Source organism: Dipodomys merriami, unplaced genomic scaffold (genome assembly GCF_024711535.1).
Source record: "Dipodomys merriami isolate MVZ:Mamm:240054 unplaced genomic scaffold, mDipMer1.0.p SCAF_11, whole genome shotgun sequence".
Lineage (NCBI taxonomy): Eukaryota > Metazoa > Chordata > Mammalia > Rodentia > Heteromyidae > Dipodomys > Dipodomys merriami.
This window is the reverse complement of record NW_027202382.1, coordinates 35716362-35732479: the sequence shown is the minus strand read 5'-3', so window position 1 is coordinate 35732479 and position 16118 is coordinate 35716362. Positions and strand designations below refer to the sequence as shown.

The 16118-nt window shown below is 41.2% G+C and overlaps 1 protein-coding gene across 1 annotated transcript in view; it reads left to right on the top strand.

The window, feature by feature from the left end:
- Nucleotides 1-16118, top strand: part of C5 (complement C5) — an 81786-nt gene that overhangs the window by 18629 nt on the left and 47039 nt on the right. The window contains exons 12-21 of the mRNA XM_070012725.1: nucleotides 716-919; nucleotides 3113-3322; nucleotides 3444-3593; nucleotides 6041-6170; nucleotides 7498-7560; nucleotides 9048-9245; nucleotides 10910-11000; nucleotides 13061-13134; nucleotides 13788-13927; nucleotides 15376-15603. Coding sequence (XP_069868826.1) covers nucleotides 716-919; nucleotides 3113-3322; nucleotides 3444-3593; nucleotides 6041-6170; nucleotides 7498-7560; nucleotides 9048-9245; nucleotides 10910-11000; nucleotides 13061-13134; nucleotides 13788-13927; nucleotides 15376-15603 — 1488 coding nt within the window. The remainder of the gene's footprint in view (nucleotides 1-715; nucleotides 920-3112; nucleotides 3323-3443; nucleotides 3594-6040; nucleotides 6171-7497; nucleotides 7561-9047; nucleotides 9246-10909; nucleotides 11001-13060; nucleotides 13135-13787; nucleotides 13928-15375; nucleotides 15604-16118) is intronic.

Below are 16118 nucleotides of genomic sequence, written 5' to 3'. Positions count from 1 at the left end.
GTGTGTGTGTGTGTGTGTGTGTGTGTGTGTGTGTGTGTGTGTGTGTGTGTGTGTGTGTGCTGGTTGTTAGACTTGAACTCTAGGCCTGGGTGCTGTCCCTCAGCTCTTCAGCTCAAGGCTAGTGCTCTACCACTTGAGGCACAGTGCCACTTCCAGTTTTCTGGTGGTTCATTGGAGATAAGAGTCTCATGGCTTTTCCTGCCCAGACTGGCTTTGAACCAAGCTCCTCAGATCTCAGATCTCAGCCTCCTGCGTAGCTAGGATTTCAGGCATGAGCCACTGGTGCCTGGCTATCAGTCTGGTTTTATAAGCAATCCTTTGTGTTGATTACTTCACAATGAAATGAAGCCAGCCTGCCTCTGTAATATTCATTCGTAACTTCTGTCCCTAGTCCTCAAGAATTAGGTCTACTTCCTTGCCACTTCTTTTCTCCTACCATCAATTCCTGTCATCTCAGAAAGGGAGCAAACATCTTCTCTCTTCACTTCATCAGACTCCTGCACATCACCCTGAACCTCTTCATCATTCTCCATAGTCTCTATAAAGGAACTTGATACCACAGCTGTACAAACACTGGAGCAATGGGGCTTTTAGCCTCCTTTTATATTTGGCATTGTGAATTTTAGAAATGTAGAAAGCCAAGAATTTAAAAAACACATTTTACAGAAAAGCATTTCTCCCAGTTCACATGTGTTTTTGAAATTCTCTTTTTCAGGTCAAAACTGATGCCCCAGACCTCCCCGAAGAAAACCAAGCTAGCAAAGATTACCGAGCAATTTCATATTCATCTCTCAGCCACAGTTATCTTTATATTGATTGGATTGAGAACTATAAACCTTCACTTGTTGGAGAATATCTGAATATCATTGTAACCCCCAAGAGTCCATACATTGACAAAATAACTCACTATAATTACTTGGTAAGTACAATAATTGTAAATATATGTCTACCCACCCCAAACCTGGAACAATTTCCAAGCTCATGACTGTAATCCTAGCTACTCAGGAGGCTGAGATCTGAGGACCATATTTGAATGCAGCCAGGACAAGAAAGTCCATGAGACTCTTATGCCCAGTTAACCACCTAGAAACTGGAAATAGTGCTGTGGCTCAAAGGGATAGAACACTAGCTTTGAGCAAAAATAGCTTAGGGACAGCACTCAGGCCCTAAGTTCGAGCCCCATGACTGACAAAAAATAAAAAGCATTTAGAGTGATTATGTGTGTATTTTAGAGTGGTCTCAAGAAATTATCTAATTTGAGTGTCAGCTTTTCAAAAACCTTTAAGATAGAACATGATTGGCACGACCATTTCACAGATGGGATAATCACGGGACAAAGAGTTTCCAACATCAATATGGTCACTCAGCTCAGAAGAAGATTTTGCTTTGAGCCAGGACCTCTGATTTCTGATGTGTTAACTCCTTCTACTAAATGGAGCCTAATTGGGCTAATTAGGGCCTGATTACATCACCTTAGCTCTTATTTCATGGCCAAGGATTACATGTCTACCCCTACTTCAAGTACATTGGTCTAAAACAGGGAGATGCAAGTCCTGCTGCTGGGAATTGAATCATATCACACCTGCTCCAGTTGCACAGCCAGCAACATTCCCCTTCTATCACTAAACATCACACAGGAGGTGATTCCTTTACGCCTGTTGGCAAAGCCTTGGAAAGAAGGTATAGAAAAGCATCAGAGGCTTCTTGAGAGAGAACCATGCCAAAGGCCATGTCAACAGGCGCTGATGAGATCTTTCCCCAGGCTTCTGAGGCAGGAATTCAAAAACAAATAAGGACCTGAGGCAAATGCGGACTAGTGGGGCCATAGAGAAACTGTTGGTGGACCGCAAGCCAAGTTATGTACACAGTCTGCTCGTTAAGAACAATTTCAGGGACTTTGGAAGGTATTTCATTTTATGCTTTAAACATTTAACTTGGGATTCAATCCATGGTTTTAAAACTTAATCCCAAAATAATATGCACCATACACACACATACATACACACATAATTTTTTAGTTAACAAAACAAAGGAGGTTTTAGGGCCAGTATATGACTTTTTTAAAAATCTAGGCTCAAATTTTAGTTCACTAATTTCCTAGTGATTTGATTTGAACTAAATACAGAATGCTATTTAGTGACTGGATCTGTTTCTTCAATGGGCGTAAATATTCTAATCACATTGGTGTATTTCGAGAATTAAAGGAATTAAAAATATTAAAGTTCACAGCACACAGTGGGAACATATAGACATGTCAAATTTCTGTCTCTCTGTCTCTGTCTGTCTGTCTGTCTGTCTGTCTGTCTGTCTGTCTGTCTGTCTGTCTGTCTCTCTCTCTCTCTCTCTCTCTCTCTCTCTCTCTCTCGGGCTTGAACTCAGGGCCTGGGCATTGTCTCATAGCTCTTTCACTCAAGGCCAGTGCTCTACTACTTAAGCCACACCCCCACTTCTGGCTTTTTGCTGGTTAACTGGAAATAAGGTTCTCTTGGGTTTGCTGGTGGGGTTGGCTTCAAACAGCAATCCTCAGATCTCAGCCTCCTAAGGAAGGTTACAAGTATGAGGCACCAGCACTAGCTATTTTTATTTTCTTTCTTTCTTTCTTTCTTTTATTTCTTTCTTTCTTTCTTTCTTTCTTTCTTTCTTTCTTTCTTTCTTTCTTTCTTTCTTTCTTTCTTTCTTTTTCTTTCTCTTTCTCTTTCTTTCTCCTTCCTTCCTTCCTTCCTTCCTTCCTTCCTTCCTACCTTCCTTCCTCCCTTCTTTCCTTCCTTCCTTCCTTTTCTTTTTAGTTGGTTGTGGGGCTTGAACATGGCCTGGATGCTGTCCCTCAACCTTTTTGTGCTCAAGGCTACTGGTCAACCACTTGAGCTACAGTGCCACTTCTGGTTTTTGAGTGGTTAATTGGAGATAAGAGTTCTCATGAGGACTTTTCTGCTTGAGATGGCTTTGGACTACAATCACTAGATCTTGGCCTCCTGAGTAGGTAAGATTACAGGTGTGAGCCACCAGCGCCTGGCTCTTTTTCTTTAATGTACTTTTTGTTCCACTTCTAAGTCCATCCTCAAGCCCAGGTCTTAGTTTTGTACTTATTGTGGTTTCTGCTGCTTCTTTTCAGATTTTATCCAAGGGCAAAATTGTACATTTTGGCACCAGGGAGAAACTTCCAGATTCTTCTTATCAAAGTATAAACATCCCAGTAACACAGAACATGGTTCCTTCAGCCCGACTCCTGGTCTATTACATCGTTACTGGAGAGCAGAAAGCAGAACTGGTATCTGATTCAGTCTGGTTAAACATCGAAGAAAAGTGTGGCAACCAGCTGCAGGTGAATCTAATACATCACTGCAAAGATGTCATCTACAAGACAAAGGCAGGCAAAGCAGCTGTTTCTACACAGCTGTGTCCCCTACAAATGTCCTCTTCCTTTGTTTCAAATGACCTTTCAGGTTCATCTGTCTCCAGATGCTGATGCTTATTCTCCAGGCCAACATGTGAATCTTAAAATGGAGACAGAGTCAGACTCGTGGGTGGCGTTAACTGCAGTGGACAGTGCTGTGTATAGAGTCCAAGAAAGAGCCAAAAGGCCCATGCAAAGAGTTAAGTAGTATGCTTCTATGCTTGCTCTGGAACAGAGAGAGTGTCAATGCGGTACCTCCGTAAAGGACAGGTTGGTTGTTGGGGAAGAGTTAAGGCAACACTTGGCCTGATTCTCTATGATGTATTCATTGATAAGTATATATAGTTGTATATTCATAATCTTCCCCAAGACGATTCCTTCCTAAAGCACAAGTCAATCCTTGTTTTCTAAATTTAAAACATATGACCAATTCCATCCATTTTTTTGCAAATGATGTAATTTTGTTTTTCTTTATGGCTATGTTATATTCCATTATTTATCTATCTATCATCTATTTATTTATATAACACATAGTTTATCTATCCTTTGGCTGCATTGGTGGTTGAAAACTTCAGTTGATCACACAGTTTGGCTGTTGTGAACAGAGCTGCACTAAAGATGGATTATGCAGATATTTTTATTTTGGATGTAGGCCCAAGAATGGTATAGTGGGATCAAAAAGTCATAGGTCTATTTTCAGTTTTTTGAGGACCCTTCATGCTGATTTTCATAGTGGTTGTACTCATTTACATTCCTACCAACAGTGAAGGAGAGTTATTTTTTCCCTGAAAAGGTTCCAGATTTGTTCTTTCTTTTTTTTCTTCATGGATGTCATTCTGACTGGGGCAAGATAAAATCTTAGTGTAGTTGTTTTTTTTTTTTTTTTGTATTTTGGGATTTTTTATTTTGTTTTGTCATGGGGCTTGAACTCAGGGTCTGCGTGTTGTCCCTGAGCTTCTTCACTAAAGGCTTTGAGCCACAGTGCCACTTTCAGTTTTCTGGTAGTTAATTGGAATTAAGAATCTCAAGGACTTTCTTGCCCTGGATGGCTTTGAACTAAAATTTCAGCTTCCTGAGTAGCTAGGATTACAGACATGAGCTACCAGTGCCCAGCTTAGTGTGGTTTTGATTTGCATTTCCTTTAGGGCTAAGATGTTGAGCATTTTTTCATGTATTTATTAATCTTTTATATTCCTTCTTCTAAGAACTCTGCTCATGTATTAATTTGTTTCTTAATTTTTTGGGCTCTTTGTATATTATGGATATTAATCCTTTATGTGTTGAATAACAGGTCGGCTCTGTGGGGGGTTCCCTAGATTCTATGGGTTGGCTCTTTTGGTTCTAATGATTATTTCTTTCACTGTGCAGAAACTTCTAAGCTTGATGCAGTTCTATTTGTTCATTCTTGCTATAATTTCCTGGGCAATTGAAGTCCTATTTAAGAAATTGGGACCTATGTGTATCTCTTCAGAGTTTTCCCTACATTTTCCTGGAGTGTTTTTTCAGTATCAGGACTTACATTAAGATCTTCAATCCACTTGGAGTTTATTTTTGTGCAGGGAGAAAAATGAAGTCTAATTTCAGTGTCTTGCATATAGATCACCAGTTTTCACAGTGTCATTTGTTGTAGAGTTTGTCATTTCTCCAGTGTATGTTTTTGGCTCCTTTGTCAAAAATTAGATGGCTAAAGTTGTATGGTTTAATTTCTGGGTCTTCTGTTCTGTTCTATTGGTCTCCATGTCTGTTTTGGTGTATGATCTTTTTTAAAAAAAACTTTAGTCACTTCAAAATTAGTTTTACTTTTTTCTTTTGGTCATTTGTGGGGCTTGCACTCAGAGCTTAAGCACTGTCCCTGAGCTTTTTTGCTCAAGGCTAGCACTCTACCACTTTTAGCCACCATGTCACTTCTGGTTTTCTGGTAGTTAATTGTAGATAAGTAAGAGTCTCACAGACTTTGCTGCGTAGGCTGGCTTTGAACTGATATTCTCAAATCTTAGCCTTCTGTGTAGCTAGGATTACAGGCATGAGCCACCAGCATTGGAAAAATTTTTTGTTAATTCTTTTCTTCATGCTTTCACCCATTTATTTCTTTATATATTTAAATTGTAAGCATCGTATTGACTACAGCATGTACTGCGTGTACAAAATACCAACCATGGCCTGATCTCTAAGAATCTCTTCCTGAAATGAAAGCTATTTGATTCTTGGTTGAATTTTGAATAAGTGAGTATATAAATACAAAGGGACAACCTAAAGAAATGAAGTTGAAGCTGGGCACTGGTGGCTCACACCCGTAATCCTAGCTACTCAGGGGACTGAGATCTGAGGATCACAGTTCAAAGCCACCCTGGGAAGGAAACTCCATGAAACTTCCAGAAAACTGGAAGTGGCGCTGTGGCTCAAGTGGTAGAGCGCTAGCCTTGAGCTGAAGAGCTGAGGGACAGAGCTCAGGCCCAGAGTTCCAGCCCCACAATCAACAACAACAACAACAAATGAAGTTGAGCAATCTGGCCTCTGTGCATTTGACAGAGGAGCGAGTGTGCTATATATTTCTCAGATTTCGTGATAGTCATGTCATGGTGCTTTGGTTCCTCAGAGAAATGTTTTAATTCCTGGATAGGATCCACATGTTCCTTTTCTGGACAGGTATTTCAAGCTTTGGAGAAGAGTGACCTAGGCTGTGGGGCAGGCGGTGGCCGTGACAATGCGGATGTATTCTACTTAGCTGGGCTCACCTTTCTCACCAATGCCAACACGGACAGCTCCCAAGAACACGGTAAAACATGCTGTGTTTCTATGATTGGCATTTAAGCCACTTGCCTTCCAGCCTTCATGCTTGTTGTTCTTCCAGAATATTCTCTATGTTGACCTCAGAATACCATGGTAATGTGTTTCTTTTGGAGAAAGCACAGATTCGTGCAGAACCCGAGTCCTCCGTGGTCTCCTGAGAATTTTCAAATCAGTCCTCACTCTGGCCTTCCTAACTTTATGTTTCATTGATACAGACTCAAGGTTGGCTCCCAAGGATGGGACGATGCTATTTTATGGCTTTTGGCCTTAACTCTTAGGGGCTGCTTTTCCTTTTACAAACTTAGAATAATTACAAACCAAAATAATTACCTCATTTTCAGGAGCATCAATTTACACCTGTAATCCCAGTGACTCTGGAGCCTGAAGCAAGAGGATTGTTAGTCTCAAACTAGTAGTAACTCATTCGTTCAAATGACTGACTCAATGAATGAATCACATGCTCTATGAGGTGTCTTCACCATTGAGAGATGATTATTTCTTCTTCCTTTAATAGGGAGTATATCTTACGGGGACTAGATCTACTCATAAGTAATACAATTACAGTACATTCTTTTTTTGTATGTTTTTTATTCTAAAAATGCTGTACAGTGGGGTTACAGTTGCATGAGCAAGGTAATGAGTACATTTCCTATTGAGCATTGTTGCCTCCTCCTTTGTTTTCCCCCTACCATCCCTTCCCACCTCCACAGCTACCTCTCCCCCCCCCACTGAAGTTGTAAAGTGTTCATTTTCAACATAGTGTTTTGTACATCTCATTGTTAAAATGGGTCAACCTGTATCCTTATTTAAGCATTTTGTTTTTTCCCTTCCCCTCTCCTAATTAGAGTACATTCTTAAGGTTAGTTAAGCTCACTCTGGACAATTGTGAACTCTTCAAGGGCAGAGAATACATCTTAATCATCTTCATCCTTCGATTTAAATATTATTCATCATTATGCTTGAGATGGGGGTATTTGTATTGTACTTGTTAACAACATAGTTTAAATAGCAACCAAAAAGAGTAGTTTACTACTTGCTCACTCTAAATGCTTAAAATTAAGATCACTGGGTCACTAAGGTGAAAGGTTCAAAGCTAACCTCAGATAAAATGATCAAGCTATGGGCTATGAGATCGCATGTTCCATTTGAAAAAAGAAATCATACTAAGAGGCATTGTACACAATGTCTACAGATTTGTTGAATGAATGACTTGAAAATATTTTAAACATTTAGTTTTATGGAATTTTTTTAAAGGTTTCATTTCCTTTTCCCCTCTTTTCTTCTTCTCTATCCTTTAAAAAAATAAATAACAGATGAAACTTGTAAAGAAATTCTCAGGCCAAGAAGAGAACTGCAACAGAAAATAGAAGAACAAGGTAATAACTCTAAGTTGCATACAATTATAAAATACCATGATCATTGCCTTCAAAAGCTGTAGAAAATGAAGCATTACACAATTTCCCTTAACTTAAGATAGACATTAAAGATATAAAGCCTGAACAATGACTCACGCCTGTAAACTTGGCCACTCAGGTGAAGAGATCAGGAGCAATGAGATACCAGGCCAGCCTGAGCAAAAAGTTTTCAACACCCTCATTTCAATCAATAAGCCAGATGTGATATATATACCTAAGATCTCAGCTACACAGGGAGCCATGTGTAGAAGGATTATGTTCTAAGGCCAGTCACAGGCAAACAAGTGAAGACCTATAAAAATAATAATAAACCAAAGAGGACTGGAAGTTTGTCTCAAGTGGTAGGGCAACTCTCTAGCAAATGAGAGGCAAAACAAGAAGGAAGGAAGGAAGGGAGGGAGGAGGGAGGGAGGGAAGGAGGAAGGTCTTGAGATGGGGAAGGGAGGAAGGAAATTAATTTCTTCTATTTCATATACTTAACAGTTAATAGAATTTAGATTATTCTTTGGAAAACAAGACATGGGAATTCTTTTTTTTTTTTTTTTCTTTTTTCTGGGGTCCAGTCGTGAGGCCTGAACTCTGGGCTTGGGTGCTGTCCCTCAGCTCTTCAGCTCAAGGCTAGTGCTCTACCACTTGAGCCACAGCACCACTTCCGGCTTTTTTCTTTTTGCTTATGTGGTGCTGAGGAATTGAACCCAGGGCCTCATGCATGCAAGGCAAGCGCTCTACCACTGAGCCACCTTCCCAGCCCAACATGGGAATTCTTTCTATGGTAACATGATCATTGTCCATCTTACAGTAGAAAGAATATTGATGTGGGAGTTAATGGCCTGAGTTCAGCTAATAGCCATGCTTATAGCATTGTAATAATTTCTTACGTTTACATATGAATTATTGTAGTTCTTCATGACATGTCACAAGGATAATCAAGACACAGCTATATCTGAGACACAGATAAATCTGAGCATATAAAAAAGCATGATACTGCCAGTAAGGTTTACCCCACATGTCACAGAAGACATGTTTGAACAAGTAGAATATATTACTTTGGGAAGGACATTACAGTGTAGTATTAGAAAACCACTTGGCTATTTAACCTATGTTCCTCAGACACTGCTAAACCCTGAGCATCAGTTTCAAAAGTGAGGACATCCTTAAACCACTTAGTGTGAATTAGGTGCCCTGGTGAGGCCATGAAATTGCCCTCCTGGGGTAGTTCCAAAGAGAGGGCAGTGTCTTGTCGACTAGCTACGGCTGTTGTTCAGAAAAGGAATCATTTGGAAGTGGGAGATACTCCCCTCCCCTTGGCAGTAAGGGGGAATTTGAACTCAGGACCAGGTGCTCTACCACGTGAGCCACACCTCCCAGCCCTGTGCTGAGACTCCTTTTGGACCTGAGATGTTACGCTCAGGCCTGATCCGGGGTTCTTGTAACTGCCATCGTTTCAGCTGCCAAATACAGGCATCCAGTGCCGCGGAAGTGTTGTTACGATGGCGCCCGTCGCAACGACTACGAGACCTGCGCGCAGCGCGTGGCGCGCGTGACGGTGGGGCCGCACTGCATCCGGGCATTCAACGAGTGCTGCACCATCGCCAACCAGATCCGCGCTGGGAGCTCCCACAAGGGCTTGCAGCTGGGCCGACTGCGTAAGCCGGGTGCTTCCAGGGGGCGGGGCTGCTCGGCACGTGCGATCATTGTGCGTGCGTGCGTGCACGCACGTGGGGGTGTGTGTGCGTGTGCATGTGTGAGAGAGAGCGTGCACGCACGTGGGGGGGTGTGCGTGTGCATGTGTGAGAGAGAGCGCTGGAGAGAGAGAAATGGACGCAGGTAAATGGATGGGCCGGGAGGGGCTGGGGGGAAATGTCCTCACACACTGGCAGGCTGCATTGAAACCCCTTTCATACACCTGCCTGTGTCTCACACACACACACACACACACACACACACACACACACACACACACACGGGATCAAGGTGCATTGTACTCACAAGCTGCTTGGTGAAGTCGCCAACACACATTCAATACCTAACCTACCAAATTAGGGAAAAAAGAAAAAGTGAGGTTTGCGGTGGGCCTGCGGCCTGTAACCCTAACTGTTGAGGAGGCTGAGATCTGAGGATGGTGGTTTGAAGCCATCCCTGGCGGGAAAGTCTGTGAGAGTCTGATCTCCAATAAATGACTTAGGAAAAACAAAAATAAAAACAAAGTCAGTATGATTCAAATGATAGAACACTAGTCTTCAGCAAAAGAAATTCATGGACAGAGGCCAGGCTCAGGGTTCAAGCCCCAGGACCAGCAAAAGAAGGAGGAGGAGGAGGAGGAGGAGGAGGGGGAAGGGGAGGGGGAGGGGGAGGGGGAAGGAGAGGAGGAGGGGGAGAAGGGGAAGGGGAGGGGAGGAGAAACAGGAAATAGGAGGAGAAGGGGGAGGGGAGGAGGAGAAACAGGAAGGAGAAAGGGAGGGGGAAGAGAAGGGGAGGAGAGGAAGAGGAAGAGGGGAAGGGAGGAGGAGGAACAGGAAAGAGGAGGAGAGGAAGGGGAAGGGGAGGAGGGAAAGGGAGAGGAGAAGGGGAAGAAGAAGAGGAAGATGGAGGAGGTAAAGGAGGAGGAAAAGGAAGGAAGAGGAGGAAGGAGGAGGAGGAAGGGAAGGAAGAGGAGGGGGAAGGGGAGGGGGAGGGGAGGAGAAAAGAAAAGTGAGGGTGGGTGAGAATGTTGAAAGGAGTGACATTGATCAAGATGCACTGTATTCATAAACTGCTTTGTTGAGTGGCAACTCCTTTGTACAACTACTTGAGATAATAAAAATAGTTTTTTTTTGTGTGTGTGTGTGTGTGTGTGTATGTGTGTGTGTGTGTGTGTGTGTGTGTGTGTCAGTCATAGGGCTTGAACATGGGACCTGGTCGCTGTTCCTGAGTTCTGTTTGCTGAAGGCTAGTGCTCTACCACTTTGAGCCACAGCATCACTTTGAGTTTTCTATGGTTCATTGGAAATAAGATTCTCATGGACTTTCCTGCTTGAGCTAGCTTTGAACCACAATCCTCAGAGCTCAACTTCCTGAGTAGCTAGTATTACAGGCTAACTTAAAAAAAAAAAAAAAAAAGGAAAATCATTATAGGTTTTTCATGTCTTTTTTTCAGTGCTATTATATTATAGAGAGAAATCATAAGGCCTTCGTAGTTCTATTTTGAAACCACTTAACAATGCTTTAGTGGCCTTTTAGAAAGTACTTTAGTTATAAATGAACACTCATTTTAAAATTTATCTATAAGCAGATTTCTCTTTTTCCACAATTGCACATAATTTTTTTCTCAGACATACAGACCCTGTTACCAGTAACGAAGCCAGAAATTCGGAGCTATTTTCCAGAAAGCTGGTTATGGGAAGTTCATCGTGTTCCCCAGAGGTATCATGTTTCTTTGATGCTCTTTTGGAAAGAAAATATGGAAAATGTAAATATCATGGCCAAAAGTCTGGACACTACTCATTTCTTCATAGTTAAGATGATCCTACTATTTAGTTAAATTTTGTTCTGTTTTGCTTCATATTTTTAATAGCCTTTTCTCTGGTTATTGGTATCAGGGTAACATGAATTGTTGGTAAAGATAAAAGATAAAGATAAAATCATTTCACTTCCTTTTACTGCATACAGCCAGATGCTTGCTTTTTTTTTTTTTTTTTTTTGCAGATGTATGGCTTGAACTTGGGGCCTAGGCACTGTCCCTGAGCATTTTTGCTCAAGACTAGTGCTCTACCATTTTGAGCCACAGATGCACTTCTGGTTTTTGAGTGGTTAATTGGAAATAAAAGTCTCCAGGGACGTTGCCTCCTCCCTCCCCCACCACCTGGCTTGAACCAGGATCCTCAGATCTCAACCTCCTGTGTAGCTAGGATTACAGGTGTGAGCCACCAATGCCTGGCTAATTGCATTTTTGTTTGACATTGTTCATTCTCTAGCACTTTTGGTAAAATTTTTCAGTACTGTCAATACCAGTGATTGAACTAATTACCCCTCCCAATTAACTATATTATAAGAATCTCATAGAATGATAATAGCAATATTTGTTTGCTTTTCTCATTAAAATGCCTTGAAGTAAAAAACCAAATTCATCATACTGTTAGTTTATTGGGCTATGATATTGCTCGCAGAGGCATGAAAATAAATGTATCAAATGCATGCATACTGGGTTGAACTGTTCCCCCTTCCCTCCCCCCATCTCTCACTCTCTCACACTCTGTGTCTCTCTCTGTCTCTGTCTGTGGCTCAGTCTGTCTCTGTATCTCTGTCTCTCTATGTCTCTGTCTCTGTCCCTCTCTCTGCCCTCCCCCCTCACCTGTCCTAGGGCTTGAATTCAGAGCCTGGGTACACTTGAGTCACAGCTCTACTTCAGCTTTCTTGGTGGTCAATTGGAAGATAAGAATCTCACGGACTCTGGTTGGCTTTGCACTGAGATTCTCAGATCTCAGCCTCCTGGGTAGCTAGGATTACAGGTGTGAATCACTGGTGCCCAACCTCTGAGGTCTTTTGATTCCTTGTTGATACACTTACTGGAGTAATGTACACTTTATTTGCCTGTCTCCCACTAGCCTGTTCAGGAATTGAAGTCTGTATGTGATACAAAGTTGGTGGCCATAGAGGAAAAGAAATATAGAAGCTTAGTCATAATTAGACATCTTTAGTTGTATCAAATTTTTATGAACAGTATTAGGATGCATTACATTAGTTCAGTATGATGGTGGGTGCCTACAAGCTCAGCAATTTAGGAGGTGGAGGTGTGCAGATCATAAGTTTGAGGTGGCCCAAGGAAAGTTAGCACAAGATGGTATCTCCAAAGCAAAGCAAAAACAGGACTAAGGGCATAGCGCAAATAGTAGAGTGCTTGTTTATAAAGTGTAAGGCCCTGGGTTTAATCCTCAGTATTACAAAAGTAATTATTAGTTTTTCTTTCCTGTTTAGAACATAATCACAATAAACACACTTTTTGTTTTTTGTTTTGTTTTGTTTTTTTGGGGGGTCCAGTCGTGGGGCCTGAACTCTGGGCCTGGGCACTGTCCCTCAGCTCTTCAGCTCAAGGGTAGCCCTCTACCACTTGAGCCACAGCGCCACTTCCGGCTTTTTTCTTTTTGCTTATGTGGTGCTGAGGAATCGAACCCAGGGCCTCATGCATGCAAGGCAAGCGCTCTACCACTGAGCCACCTTCCCAGCCCCTAAACACACTTTTTGTTTTATATGTTTTGACTTTGCAAAGTTACAAAGGTATCCTGTACACTTGAATGCTCCCCTTATATGTGTAATATTTAAAAGTAAGAGTTTAATGTATTTTTCTTAATGAATGTTCCCTTGCTATCTGATAGGACTGTATATTGTCATTTTCTTTTCTTCTAAAATAATATAAAGCAAAAAATTCTGTCAAGTTGGGTTAATGTTTCAAGGTAGTTGAATCATCTCAACATTTTAAATTCCAGAAACCAGTTGCAATTTGTGCTGCCTGATTCTCTCACTACTTGGGAAATTCAAGGTGTTGGCATTTCAGACAGTGGTAAGGAAGCATGTTACATTTCTTTATTTAAGGAGTGATTTCATTAGTAAGATGTAATTCTTTGTTCATGTGCATTTAATTTACCCTAGATAATAAGTGATAAATTATTGTTTAGTATTTATGTATTAGCAGAAGACATAGCTATACTCATACCTTTGAACCTATCGATTTCTCCTTTTTCTCTTAACTATCTAGCTGTAGAAAAGAACTCCCAACTCTCTATTTTTTTCTACTTTCTCAGTGACTGAGGGCCTAAGCAGATTTAAAAACAAATATATCCCTCTTGGGCTTATTTTCCTTTGTGGCAATAGTATTTGTTATTCTGTTTTTTTTTCATGGAATCTTATTTTCCATGATCAAAACTTTATGCTCATGAAATAGAACCAATTGTGACTATTTATTTTGTACGTTTGCTAATAAGTATTTCATGCCTCAAATAGAATTAAATAGTTGTGGGACAAACAAACTCTGCTAATACCAATAACTATTTTTAAATCAATAGGCAGAAAATTCAAAGGATGGGATGACAGTCCAGAGGGAAATGTGATCTGATTTTCTTTTATCTTAAAAGCCAGTGTGACATACTTCCATACCAAAACAGCACAATAGAAATTCCCTAAAATGTTCCTAACTTGCTTTTCCTTTGGACTAAGGTATCTGTGTAGCTGACACCCTCAAGGCCAAGGTGTTCAAAGATGTCTTCCTAGAAATGAATATACCCTATTCAGTTGTACGAGGGGAACAGATTCAATTGAGAGGAACTGTTTATAACTACAGGACTTCAGGGATGGTGGTAAGCAGGCATTCATGCTATGTTTAAACAAATGAGGGAAAAGGGGAGACATTCTCTGGCTTTCTAAGGGTGTCAGTGGGGTTACTATCACATGCAAAACAATAAAAATTCAATTCAGTTCAGCAGTAAAAAACAAATGGTCATGATGAATGTAGTACAGGCAATGCAGTCTGACACAGCAGGAAGAAAGGAAGAGTTAGGACACGTGTTCACGTGACCTGCAATGTGAAGAATTATGGGAGGTTCAGAGAGGCTAAATTCACACTGACTGCATTTGAGTTCCTGCCCCTCTCTGTGATAACAAGCCATTCTTCCATTTTAGCTGCTTATATTATCTTCACTTAATGAGTCTTGCCATCCTCTCTGAAACCTTGATTTCACAGTTCTTACCAACCAACCAGACTCTCCTTCCTGTCCTTCTAACCCAGTCCCCTTCTTATTCCCACAGCTACAGCTCTGTGTTACCATTAAAGTAGCCCATCCATGGACCCAGTCACATTCCTTCTCCCCATTTACCCTCTGCTGTTGTTGCTGTTGTTATTCCTGTACATTTGCTCTGTAATCCTAGCCACTCATGAGGCTGATATCTGATGATTGAGGTTTAAAGCCAGCCCAGGCAGAAAAGACTTACTTATTGCCAATGAACCACCCCAAAGCTGAAAGTGGAGGTATAGATCAAATGGTAGATCTCCAGCCTTGAGTAAAAAAAGCTAAGAGAAGCACTCAGGATCTGAGTTCAAGCCCCAGTACCAACATACATATGTGTACATATATACATACACAATAGGATTAGGTCTTTGATTGGTATCATTCTCAAATTGTAAATGAATATTAGAGAAACTGACTTCTCTACAATATGAAATCTTTTACAACTTGTGCTTTTAAATCTTGTGCTTTATGTACAGGATCCAAGTCAGCAGTTTTGGGCCCCTAGGCCAAATGTGACTGTCATGTCGTATGTGTGTGTGTGTGTGTGTGTGTGTGTGTGTGTGTGTGTGTGTGTGTAGGGGGGTGTGGGTGGGTGTGGGTGGGTATGTTGTGGGTGTGTCTTAAAAGCTAAGGATAATTTTTACATTTTTAAGTGGTTGAGAAGGGATCAAAAAGCCCAGGAAGATTTTATGACACATGAAAATTACATGAAATTCAAGTTCCTGTGTCCATTACTAAGCTTGACAGTCACAGGCGTTTGGAGAGGTGCTGTCCACAGCTGAACTTAGAAGATGTGAAATGGACTGCGTATGGTGCCTTCTCTGCTGGAGCTGCAGGCTTCTGCCAGGCCTTCGAACCTAAGGGGTTACTACACTACACTCTGTTAAAGTCCCAGGGGAGGGTCTGTGTTCAGGGAGGCATAATTCGGAGTAAACTTTCTTAAAATACTTTTTTTTCATAAACTGCCTGATTCCCATGATATCATGTTTTGATATGATTTTTCGCTGGGGACATTTCAGTTCTGTGTCCGGATGTCTGCTGCAGAGAGCATCTGTACATCAGGAAGCCCAGATGTGGACCCTCAGGGGACCAAACCCTCTAAATGTGTGCGCCAGAGGGTAGAGGGCTCCTCCACTCATCTGGTCACCTTTAGCCTGCTTCCTCTAGAAATCGGCCTCCACCACCTCAACTTTTCACTGGAGACTTCATTTGGAAGAGAAACTTTAGTAAAAACATTACGAGTGGTGGTAAGAAAAATTTGGTGTCCTTTTTTGGGGAAGTGGGGTGAGAACAATACTAGGGAGTTCAGGGACAATACTAGGGATTGAACTCAAGGACTTGAGCACTCTCTTAGCTTTTTCACACAAGGCTGGTGCTCTACTTCTTTAGTCACACCTTTGTTTCCAGCTTTTTGGTGGTTAATTGGGGTCTTATCATTCTTTTGGGTTATATAGTGAGTTCCAAGCTAGCATGGACTATGTGATGAGACTATTTCATTAAACTGAAACAAATAAAAAAAATTTAAATAGAGAAATAACACTTGTTTATTATAAAAAATATGAAGAGTGAAAAAAAAACCACAGAAGGAAAAAAATTTCACCGATAATCTCCACACCCTGAGATTTTCACAAAATTTGAAAATAGGACCATCTCTCCACCCACCCCAGGCAAATTCAGACAATGTATCTTGAAATACATGGCCAAATTCTAGGCCAATGACTGAGTCAGAGCAATGCACAAGTTACAATGCTTACATTTAAAC